The sequence below is a fragment of the Lepisma saccharinum genome, chromosome 9 (genome assembly GCF_977018435.1).
Source record: "Lepisma saccharinum chromosome 9, izLepSacc3.1, whole genome shotgun sequence".
Lineage (NCBI taxonomy): Eukaryota > Metazoa > Arthropoda > Insecta > Zygentoma > Lepismatidae > Lepisma > Lepisma saccharinum.
Window position 1 is genome coordinate 39,839,743 of NC_139237.1, and position 12,317 is coordinate 39,852,059.

At 42.1% G+C, this 12,317-nt stretch overlaps 1 protein-coding gene across 1 annotated transcript; it reads right to left on the reverse strand.

Annotated features, from left to right (window-relative positions):
* Positions 1–650: 650 nt before the first annotated feature.
* Positions 651–2,957, reverse strand: LOC145992395 (uncharacterized). The gene is made up of 2 exons (XM_083128775.1): positions 2,132–2,957; positions 651–1,438 (listed from the first exon to the last, which is right to left on the reverse strand). Exons 1-2 carry the CDS (start codon positions 2,955–2,957, stop codon positions 651–653), a joined length of 1,614 nt encoding a protein of 537 aa, XP_082984901.1.
* Positions 2,958–12,317: the final 9,360 nt, after the last annotated feature.

Below are 12,317 nucleotides of genomic sequence, written 5' to 3' on the forward strand. Positions count from 1 at the left end.
ACCGTCCGTCCGTTTAGTACCTCCGGTGAAGGTTTTCACCCCTTCTCGCTGTCGTAGCAGCGTTGCAGGAAGACCATGATGCATATCAGAAGACCACAACCGTGAGTTGTTATATGATCCAATGGAACAAACGAAAATCGTGTGGGAAAGCGCACAAACTCAAACCAACCGACAACTCAATCCAATGAAGCAATTCCAAACTAATTGTAGAGCCCAAGACAACCAAGAAGAGGAAGGATGAAGGTAATAAGGGAGAACAGTTTCAAAAAATAGTGTAAGTCGTATGTCTGCTCCACTCAACGTGTTCAACCAAAAGGTTCCTCGCAATCACCTAACCACCGTATAGGCTCAATTGGTACCGTTTGTCCGTTCCAGACTTATGGCTTCCACCTGGAATAATTGGCGCATGATGCGTGACACAAGAGAGACTGACTTACGATTACCTATACCTGTTGAGTTCAAATGGCATGGCATGGCATGGCATAAATCTGACGTTTTGAAGTTGAGTGTCGAGCTCTTTTGGCCCTTGACTCTATGAAAATTGTATAAATGAAGTGTGTGTGGAATTAATGAAAGTGCCTGTGGCTATACGTGGATCTTGTGTGTGCAACTGTCGCAACACAAGGAATGCTTCGTATGGAAATTGTGTTTCATGGCCATGGCATTGCATATGTGTGTCTGAAGGGGTTCGCTGTTCCCATAAGTTCTATTTCCAGATTTGTATGTCTCGGCAGTGTTTGCCAGAATTTTTGGTGAGCGTCTCGAAGCTGCTGGATCACTGGAGTTAATTCCAGATTCTCTAAAACTTGGGTGCTGCGTGTGTACATGTCATGGCCTGAAATGATCCGAGCTGCTTTGCTTTGAACCCGTTCTAGTCGTTTAAGATGTGAATAGGTGGCATGCTGCCAGGCTGGGCCCGCGTAAGTCAAAGTTGGAATGATGTACATCTGGAGTAGATGTAGCCTCGTCTGTAGTGTGAGTTCCGGACATGTAAACATAACGAAAAGTGCAAAGACTTTTCGTAGTCCTCTGTTGGCCACATCTTGGATGTGAGAGGCAAACGTGATTCCTCGATCTAGGGTGACCCCTAGATATTTGACTTTGTCTTCATGTGGCACTGCTTGTCCGTAGTATGAAAGTTGTCTGAGTTCATACTTTCTTCTTTTTGTGTGGATGACACATACACTTTTCGCGGTGTTCACCTTCAGACGCCATTTGCGAGCCCACGCTTGGAACTCATCGAGTTGTTGTTGAAGGTAGCGGTAGCATAAGGCTATTCGACGACTGGCTGCAAAGAATGCGGTATCATCAGCGTACGTGGCTTGGAAACACCTATCTGAAGTTGGGACATCTGCTGTGTATAGCGTGTACAAAAGTGGAGAAAGTACTGCTCCCTGAGGTACACCTGCTAATATGAGCCAGGTTTGGGACGTTGCCCCTGAGAAGGAGACAAAGAAACTGCGTTTGTTCAGGTAAGATTGGAGAAGTCGGACATAGCAATCCGGGAAACCTTGCTGTAATAGTTTGATTTTGAGTTGCTGTTTTAAGTCCACTTTATGCACAGTAAGGCTAATCGGGACTGGACCTACAATTTAAAGTGGGATCCGAACCACTTGTGTCTCCACCGGGTATCGAACCCGGGACCCCTCGATTACAAGGCAATGACGCTACCACTGCGCCATGGGGGAGGCCCATCGTAATAGTTTATATATGAGACCAGAGTGCCAGACTCTGTCAAAAGCCTTGCTTATATCTAGGTAAACCCCTATTGCGAACTGTTTTCTATTGAATGCCGTTGTGATGTAGTCTACCACACGGACCAGCTGAGAGGTGGTACTGTGGTTGGCCCTAAAACCAAATTGGTGGTGTGGTAGGAGCGAGGAGGTTTCTACGTGTGTCATGAGTCTTGAGAGAAATACTCTTTCGAAGAGTTTCCCATGGTGTGAAAGGAGACTTATTGGCCTATAATTCTCCGGTTTGAGAGTACTCTTTCCAGGTTTGGGCAATGTTATTACCTTTGCCTTCTTCCATGCAGTGGGAAAGTAGCCTAGTTGTAGGATGGCATTGAATATGTATGTAATGTATACAAGTAATTTGCGAGTGGGATGTCGCAGCAGTTCGGGTCGTATACCATCTGGCCCGGAAGCCTTGCTTTTAGGCAGTCTTCGGATTTGGCATTCTACCTCTCGAGGGGACGTCAGCTTTGTCATGTGCTCCATTCCTCTGGTGGTAAAAGTGCGTATCGCCCTGTTTACATGTGCGATTGTATGCTCGTCTGATGGATCTTCATTTGGAGTGAATTGTGCTTCGAGAGCATTTGCAAAGACTTCAACCTGATCTTGTGGTTCATGTAACAGTCCGGTTGATCCTTGTATGACTCTGGTGTGTGATGAGTCCTTGGGACGAAGAAATGCCCTGGTATATTTCCATATACGCTGATCATTCACTGAAAGGCGACTGAGTGTGTCATTCCAGTGATGTGCAGTTTCTTTTTGGATGAGGGTTTTCACCTTGGAGCAGAGAGAGTTCCAAAGAGTTTTATATGTAGGACTCCTTGTGTGTTGCCACCTTCGTCTCGCCCACCGTTTTAACTGGATGTACATTTGGAGATGAAGACTGCCTGTCATTTGTGACGATCGGTGTAGCTGTGTTACTTCTGTGCTTTCTGCCTCAGCTTTGAGCAGAGAGTGGGTGAGATGTGATACTGACTGATCGATTTGCTGGGGTGTCTGAGGCCTATCATGAAGATCGAGAAATGAGTTCACATTCCCTCTGAATTTATCCCAATTTGTCTTGCTTCTTAGAAGGGGTGGTACTCCTTGAGTAAGAGTACGGTGGGAGACTTGGAACATGACGGGATCGTGATCTGAATCCAAAGCAGAGATTACGTACGGGTCTGTGAAAAGTGGCACCCCTTTACTCATGACTACATCTAACACGTCAGGCCTGCCACCCATCTTCGGATAGTGAGTGGGTTCCCGGGGTGCTTGTATAGTGAAGGTGGATCAAAGTATGTAGTCATGCAGTAGGTCACCTGCATTATTAGGATACCGTGAATGCCAAGATGTATGCTTGGCATTGAGATCTCCGGCAAGAACCACTTTATTGCCTAGTTTACCTATGTTGTCATAATCATCTGGTACAAGTCCCGCAGCAGGAGATCTGTATCCAGCCACGAGAATGAGTGAATCTCCAGGAGTTAGAATGTGCACAGCTAGCACTTCTAGACCGTACAAAGGTGGTACATGTACTTGCTGAGATGGAAAGTCCCTTTTTACTACTACTAATAATCCGCCTCTCGGCCTTCCAATTCTATCCAGTCGGTATATGAGATAGTTGGGCAATTTCCAGCCTTTGACTGTGTGGGAGAAGTGTGTTTCACTGATCAGTGCTACGTCTACTTTGTTATGTTGAAGAAAGTGGATGAGGGTATGTCTCTGTCCTCTTAACCCATCTACGTTCCAAGCCATGATGGTAAGTGAGTGGTGAATTTTCGACTGACTAGAAACAGCCATCGTCAATCATTTCGGCAATGGTATCGATATATGCGGCTGCTTTTGTGGCTGTGTCCGTAGCAGAGGTAAGACGAGCAATACCACTTTTAACATGTGGTATTATTTTGCTTAAATTCATTCCTTTGAAGAACTCAAAAATGAGTTTAATGTCTGAGGCTGATGTGTCATCCCGAGTCGATTCTGATATATTTGTTGTGGAGGGGGCCTCTTTGGTGATGGTTTTGGTTGGGGTGTGTCTGGACGGAGAGGCTGCGCCTGCGTATGTTGTCGCGGTTTGTTGTGAAGAAGTGGTTTCTGCAGAAGTTGCAGGTGTTTGTTGAGAAGTGATGATTGGGGAAGATTTTTGGGTCTTCTTGTTGGTGGAAGTTTGAGCGTCCGTGTAGGCTTTGAACACTGGACATCCTCTGAAGTTTGCGGGGTGATCACCTTGGCAGTTGGCACATTTGGCTGGGGTAGTGGTGTCTGTTTTGAGACAAGCCCTTGTCAAGTGTCCCTGTCTGCATTTGAGGCAGTGGGGCAGTGCTTTACATTGGGTTTGACCATGTCCCATTCGCTGACAGTGATAACACTGTAGTGTGGTGGGTGGTTTGTATACCTGTACTTTAATTCTGTAGTCAAGAAGATATTCTTCTTTGTATATTTCGTGAGTGGTGGAGTTTCTTGAAAGTGACACCAGAAAGAGTGGCATCAACACTCATTCATTTGAGTCCTTCTTTCTGCGAGACATTTGGTGAACTGATATAGGTGTATAGTTCTTGTCTTTCAGGTCCTGCTCCAGGTCGCCCAGACAGGTATCGATGGGTAATTTTCGTATTACCACCTTCACAGGCAGTTCACCGCGAATGATGCCGGTGGCATATTCTCGTTTGGTCTGGTCGCAAAATGCAATTATTTTATCATAATCTGCCCTGGTTGATACTTGGAAGGTGACCTTCTCTCTATTGTGCTGTATGTGAGGAGGTTGACTAAGCGTCTTGCTTAAAGTAGAGGTGAAGGCGTAAGTTTCCTTAATTCCGAACACGGAAATAGGTGGAGGCCTTGGGACTTTCTTAGGTTGAGTTGTTGTAGGTGGTTGCGTTTCCTCTTCTTGGGGGATCTCCATGTCACCTGAGGGATCTTGTGCCAGGCGCAAATGTATTTGAAGTTGGGACGTCAGTTGATAACGGCATGGTTTTTTGCAGTTTTGTTGGATGTCTCCCTTCATATAGTTGGGTGAGACTGTCCAAGTCCGTAAGTGACCTTTGGCGGCGATGCCGGCCAACAAGTGTAAATTCTGCTGAAGGTTGGTTGGAAGATTCCCCGAATTGGAGGGCTGCCTTATCTGTGGTGGGTGTAGGTTGCGATAATGCAACGCCTCGTTTTCCCAAGGGAACCAGAAAATTCTCTGGTCGGTAATTGAAACGCGTAGACTGTGTCATTTTGCCTGCTGAACTGGCTTTGAGGTGCTCCATCCCTCTAAAGGGAAGGTTCTTGTGTCTGGCTGACATTGCAGTAGTTCGTAGACGTTATAAAAGAGGTCTAGGAACCAGCGTTTCTATGTCACCACTCCGAGGGGTGGGACAAGAAAGAACATTCAATGCCCTCCTATCTCTTATAGAGACCAGTTCGTATGAGTGCCACTGCAGAGCAAAAGCATAGCCTTGGAAGATTATTTTATGTGGTGACCAAGACTTCACCGCACTCGTAGAAAGGGTCGATTTGAACTATCAACCCAAAAAAATGGAAATGGTAGTCAGATATTCCTACACCGCCGCTACGTGCCTCTGATTGACCCTGAATGCCCTGAGCGTGCAAAGCCTCCCGATGCGTGTGCTACACCGTTCACAGTAATGCACGCCGATAAAGCATAGCAGAGTTAGAATAATCTGTATCTCAAAAGTCTTTTGAGTTCAAATTACGAAAAATTCGTATTTAGTTATCTTTCTAAATTAATCACCCGTATGTGTTTGAATATTATTTGAAATAGACTAATGCCAAGTATAAACAAATTTATATATCTTCAAGAATTACGGTATATACACAGCATTATAATAAAAAATAAAAAAATATACCTGAAACAATGAAACAATTTCTTTAAAAATGTGATTTCTATGATTCTAATTTACATAATTTCGTAAATTTTACACTCTGCCATCTAGCGATCATATTTTAAATGTACGTGCTACATACACCAGATGCACGTGCAGAATAGCATTTGATTGATTTATTAGCATCCATTCAACTTTACAGAAGTTTGGAATTGTCACATTGTACATGTACATTTAGAATACATCTATAAAATTATAGGCAGGGAGATTTTTTGTTGCAATTTTTTAAGTTTCTTTCCACAGTGGCATCGTGTGCGGTTCAAATACGGGTGTTCACAATAAAATTTTTATACTGAATGGAGATTTACTCCTCTCCCCTTGTAACTTCATATTCAATTGAAAAAGTAAGAATAACAGTTCAACTTATTTTCAACTATTTCCCACAAAAATCACGCTATATTTGAAGTAATACAAGATTTTTTATTCAATTAACACCCTTTCAATTACGCAATTTTCAATTAGTAATGGCTAGTGCAAACTAATTAGTATACCATGCAATCTCAGGTATGTACACCCAACGGCAAAAGAAACAGTAGGCGAATTTTCCACCACCATTCTCATTTGGTCTGTATTACACAATGTGATGACAATGAATTGGAATAATGACGTCAATACGCAGAGAACAATGCCTGCTTCAAACCAACATAGTTTCATTCCTTAAAACAACACAGGATGTAAAATAAAAAAGTAATGTGAATAGTGGTGGACAATTTGCCTACCATTGTCTTTGCCGTTGACTGTACAATGCAAGACTACCATACTTTGCAATCTACTTTCTATTACACCGACCATATATTAACCAACGACATTCATTCAGCATTGAAAGCACGTGCATCATTAGCGAGACAGAGGGGAGGATGCAGCCAGTCCAGAAAAAAATATTTTGTGTATGTAAGATATTTGGGTATTATACAGAATGCCCTCGCCCCGCCAACAATAACTCGGTTGGGATGGTTATGATTGAAGTTTGGGAGTACTTACCTCTTGTACAATGCAGAGGTCCGGCTGGTGAGGGATCATCCTTTTTACTTCCGTTCGTTCTACTTCACTCATTCGCGAAAATGAAGTTTCTTTCAAACTACTAATAGTATTCATAGTGTACAAAACACAACACTACACTACACAGAAACACAGCACAACACACCCACACGGCACAACACACACACACACACACACGTCTGAAAGCCTATGCACATAAATTCACCCAACCACTTGCCAATAGATATCGCGCTCTCAACAGTCGACAGTCGACAACCGCGTTTTGCCGGTTGCCGCCAAAGAGCATAGGCTATTTTATTGCCCTGCAAAACGAACTGAACTTGACCTTTCCATATATAACGTGTCCCCTTGCAGTTCTCCTACAGCAACAGTGTTGCCAACAATTGAAACGCAGAAGTTGCTAAATCTTCAACATGCGCTAACAGTTGCTGAATCAAATTTACAGGTGAAAAATGCAAAATATATTTTTAAAAAGTGCTGTAAAGAACAACTTACATCAGGTTTATTCCAACCAATAAATTAAATTTCAATGCTTGTGCGTTTATATGTAGATTAAAAAATTACTTAATTTCAAATGAGATAATTTTATGCATATTTCATTTTAACTTTCTAACTTCAAAGAAGAAAATCTCTAGTATTCTGAAAGTTATATTTTGTTCTTCACAATAAGCATATTCTAATAACGTAGAGAATAGTAAAAATAATTTACTAACATCAATTGATAACGGTTTTCGGTAACAGCTATTTAGGCCTAGGACTCCGTACTATTCTGATTATAGTTACCAGAAAAATGCACGTTCAATTGATGTAAATATAGTCCGCACTTTCCTTTGCAATTTAAGTTGGTGAGAGTTCTTTTTTTTTTTTTTGCATTAAAAACATGGATTACTAAAAAAAAGTTGCATAGTCTGAATGGCCCTTAGACGCACTTGCGCAAATCATATAAATCTTGAAAGATATATAACTCCTGCAGACTAGTTTCTAAAGAAAAATCGCTTGTCACTATTCCGTGAACTTTAGCGTTCACTGGAATTTAAAATCCACCAGGTTTAGCGATTTCTCACTCAAGTTTGCAACTATGTAGCGAAGACCGTCTCGAGTCCCCCTAGACATGCCTTGTATATGCTGCACTCTGGTGCCGAATGCAAGAAGTATTGCCGCTTGAATCAGGACTCCCAGCACCATATGTTCACACAGCCCAGTGAACATTTTCGCGGTATAGTGGCCAACAGCTCCTTAGCTGTCAGTTTGATGCAACACGCACAGCAATTGTGTTCAACGCAATCCGTGAACACCGTGGGAGTCAGTGTTACCAACTATCTAAAAAAGTTATCAGACGTGAAAGACTTCAACTCCGAGTAAATTGTGTGTATATATTTGAACATCAAAGAAGTATTTTTTTTTTAATAAATATATGTGTGTATGTGTGCATTTAATATGTAAGTAAGCCCGACCCTGTGGCCGAGTGGTTAGCACATCGCGCTGCGACGCCAAGGGTCCCGGGTTCGAATCCTGGTCGGGCTTGGTTGTTTGTTAATGTCCATTCATCAATTTCATCATTTCATCAATCATCCCCATCTTCGCAAATTAGCCAAGAGGCACAAAACGCGAAGTAAAATAAACTAAATCAAATCAAATCAAAATCAAAATATGTAAGTAATTTAAAACATATACATGAGTGTTCACGTGCTCATGCGAACATTATCACGCGACGCGCCTGTCTTTCCATGCTTCATGAGTTTATTGAAATCGCAATCGCCTAATCCCAAAAATCGGAGTTTTCGAATAAAAAAAATGCCAGATATACAGCCAACGGCAAAGAGTAGGAAAATTGACCATCGGATCGGACACTATAACTACGAAATATAATCGATTTATATTAATAGAAAGCAAAAACCAAACAAAAACCTATACATAATAAAACTATTTGAACCAGAGGCGTCCACTTTGGGGGAGACACTTTCTGCCCCCCAATATTTAAGAAACAGGGGTCTCGCCTTCCAAACGTTCAAATGCCTTTGTGTACACATATATTATAATTAAGGCCAGGGACTTTATGTTATAACATATTTTTTATTTAGCATCTGATCGAATGCTGGGGTGAGACCTTTATATCTCTGATGAAAATCAGCCACAATAGATGAACTTAATAAGGCATATTTTGACATAAATTACCAATTTAGCATTTTTACAATATGTTTCTTCAGTTTTCTCGTAATAAGACATATTTCTGAAAAATTTTGTAATTGTCTTGCATATAATCGGTTATTTTATAATTTATTCTCCATAGCTTTAGCGCAATAGATAGTTTATACAAGCGATGGCAGGATAAGGAAATTACGGAGGAAGAAATTACAAGCAGATACTGTCTTACCAACTAGTACAGAACAATAATAACCTCCCTTTTTTTATCCCGCCGACAAATGATAGCCATGCCAACATTATTGAGTAAAATGGTTCTCCGTCATTGTTGTGTTGGCACCAGAACACTGGACAGGAAGTAAACAAGCTTCAATTGTTGTTTCTTTACATTTTTTGAGCTTCTGACAACAATCAGTGAAAAGTAAAAATAACATTAGGTGCATTGGCAATCAAGTAGGCTGTTTTTCGAATCCTTAAGATCACCCTAAAATGTTGTTTGTGTATTGATTGCATTGTGGAACAGAAATACAGAGGTTGTTCGCTTTATATCCGACCATTTTCGATTCGGTGCTGCCACCTGGTGTATCATGCTGGAACTATGGGTCTGCTGGCGGGAGCAGTGTTGTGTCTGACCTTGTAGGTGCGTGAGTATTGGTAGTGAATGGTATCAAATGGCGCCGAAAATCAACCGGTATTGGGAGGGTTACGTAATGGCCCTTTTCCATGCTAAGTTTTCATACGTACGCATTGTGAAACAGTGTCGGGAGAATGGGTTAACACTCGGGGTGACTACTGCGAAAGCTATTGTGGCCCATTACACACAACATGCTCTCCTTGCGAAACATTCACCCACGAAAACCACCAGGAGAAGCGCTGCAAGCAAAGTGTCACCCGTAGAGCAAAGTGTTACCCGTAGTGCGAAGGGGGATCCGTCGATTGGCGTGCCAAGAAAATCCCCTGACTCAACGTGATATGGCCCACAGATTTCACCTCGCACCGTCAACTGTGAACAAAACAATTCGCAAGTGCCTCAGGTTGAAGTGTGTGCGGAAGGCCCGTGTTCACCACCTTCTACCACGTCACATTGCCGAACGTAAGACGAAAGGCAGGAAACTGTATGAAAAGTACCTGGCGGGTTCCAAATGGAAGAAAGTTGTCACAATGGATGAATCATATGTCCATCTCACTGCTGGTGGTCACATTCGTGCGATCACATACCGTGACATTGACGGCAAGGTATGTTCGTCAGTGCAGGGAAAGTTTCCCTCGTGGCTTTATGGTTGTGACGGGATTCGGATATGAGGGTAAGTTGATGATACGCAAGATGGACAAAAACATGAAGGTGAATGCCAGATACTTCCAAGACTCCATTCTGACACCTATCTATCAGAGAGACATCCCACAATTGTATGGAATGGACGCCAACGAGGTGATGATCCATATGGGCAAGGCTTCGAGTCATACCGCCAGAACATCACTAGGTTTTTATCAGGAAATGGCAGAGGAATTAGGAATTTGTGTCATTCCGTTTGAAGACATTCCTGTGAAAAGCCCAGATGCCAGTCCAATGGATTTTTGCGCATTTGGACTGTTGAAACGACGTCTTCAACATCGCCGCCTGCGCACCCTGGATGGTCTATGGAAAGCGTGCAGGGAGGAGTGGGACAGAATTCCCATGCCTGTCCTGCGCCGGAGCTGCTGCAATGGTATTTCTTAAGGTGAGTACCTGTCAAAAATGATCAGATATAAAACGAACAACCTTACTGTAATATTGAGTGCAGGCCCGTAGCCAGGAATTCTTTGTAGGGGGGGGGGGTCACTCCTATAGGGGGCAAATTTTTAATATACGGTGTCGCATTGGCAGATATAGCAGGGTACACAAGAGGCAGTTAGTTGCCCCCTCCCCAAAAAGTGATAAGTAACAGAAAAGGGATGAGATCTTGAAACTCCAACGAACAAAAAAAACTTCGAGCAACATCAAATAGCAATATTTCGATAATGACCTTTCCAGATTGCCAAAGAATATAAAGTTTAACATAAATAGACTAATAGGGACTGTATCTACTTGATATTTACAGGTCGATAATGTTAATGGATGATTAATATGTACCAACAGCTTTGGGCCTCTCTGCAGAACTGATTAAGGGAGCCCTTTATAAATCATGCTTCATAATGATTCCTTTTAGTTTCCAGCATGCAAGATTTTTACACACAAAGGAATCTATCGAGAATCCAACAACACCATTGTGTTGTGTTATGGAAGAAAAATTGAATTAATTAAATAATAATGGTTACATATTATCTACACTTTGATGAATTGTGTAAAAATTTGTAACACATTTGTTTGTACTTGCTTAAACATTAAAACATGGGTCCCTTAGTCCACCACAGACTCTATTCCCTTCAAAGGGGAGACTCTTGAATCACTACAGACAATGTTTGCCTACAGGTTATGTTAACCATTTTGCAAAATAGTGTGTGAATTAGCCTATAGGTGAAATACATGTGTTTGACACCTGACAAGCAAATAGGAATCCCTTGATTGATCAACGACTTCTTGGATTACAGTGTCATCATTAATATTTCATATTAAGTTTCATAGAAAGAAATTGTTTTAAATAATTTTACGGGCGTCTTGGCATTCTCTTTAACATTATTCTTTCATATAGATCGTTTGGCTCCCATGGCCGACTCCCGCCGCCCCATAGCTATGGCTCTGAACTTGGACTATAAGAATAGCAGGCATTGTGAGCGGAGCGAGCAAGAAAATTTTACGAAGTGTACTTTTACTTGTATAAATTTTGTAATCGAGGAGGGGGAACAATTGCCCCTTGCAAGTGCCCTTGGCCATCTGGAAGAAAAATGCAAGGAACCGTGAAAACTAATTTTATCACGAGTATCCAATTGTCCTGCTATTCTTAGATTCCCCTAGTCTTGTTTCTTTTTACTTCAATGTTTGCTTCCCCTAGAATGGACTTCCATCCAAGTTCGGAGGGGAGGAGGACAATGCCCCCAGCCCCCCCTGTGGTTGTGGCACTGTTTATGAGTGTCTCCATTAATTTCACGTCATCACTCATTGTTGCGATTAGCTAGAAGTGGCAGAAAAGCAACGCTAAGTAACAAAAATCAAATATCCACTCCCTCTCTCTACCACATGAATCATTATTACCAAAATGTAGACTTGGGAAACAAAAATTTAAGCAGTTCCAAGTAACACATCCAAGAAAATGCCACAACTGTTCTAGATACTGAAAATTGCGAAATCATTTCCCCAAGTCTGAATCAGGAAAGGAATCTCCCCCACCAATGCTGATACATTATACGGAATCCCATACACCCTAATAAATCACATGATATAATTGTAAAGATTGGAGAGAATTCCAGGTAGGAATGTGTTCCGTATTTTTCACAGGGGGGGGGCAAAGCAGGCTCTCTGGGGGGGGGGGCAGTTGTCCCCCTGCCCCTCCTAGCTACAGGTCTGATTGAATGTAACATGTTCTGACAAAAAAATTGTAGGCTGCTTGTCAGATTCTATATAGTTAAGATCTGTCATAAAAAGTTGTGTTTGTGTATC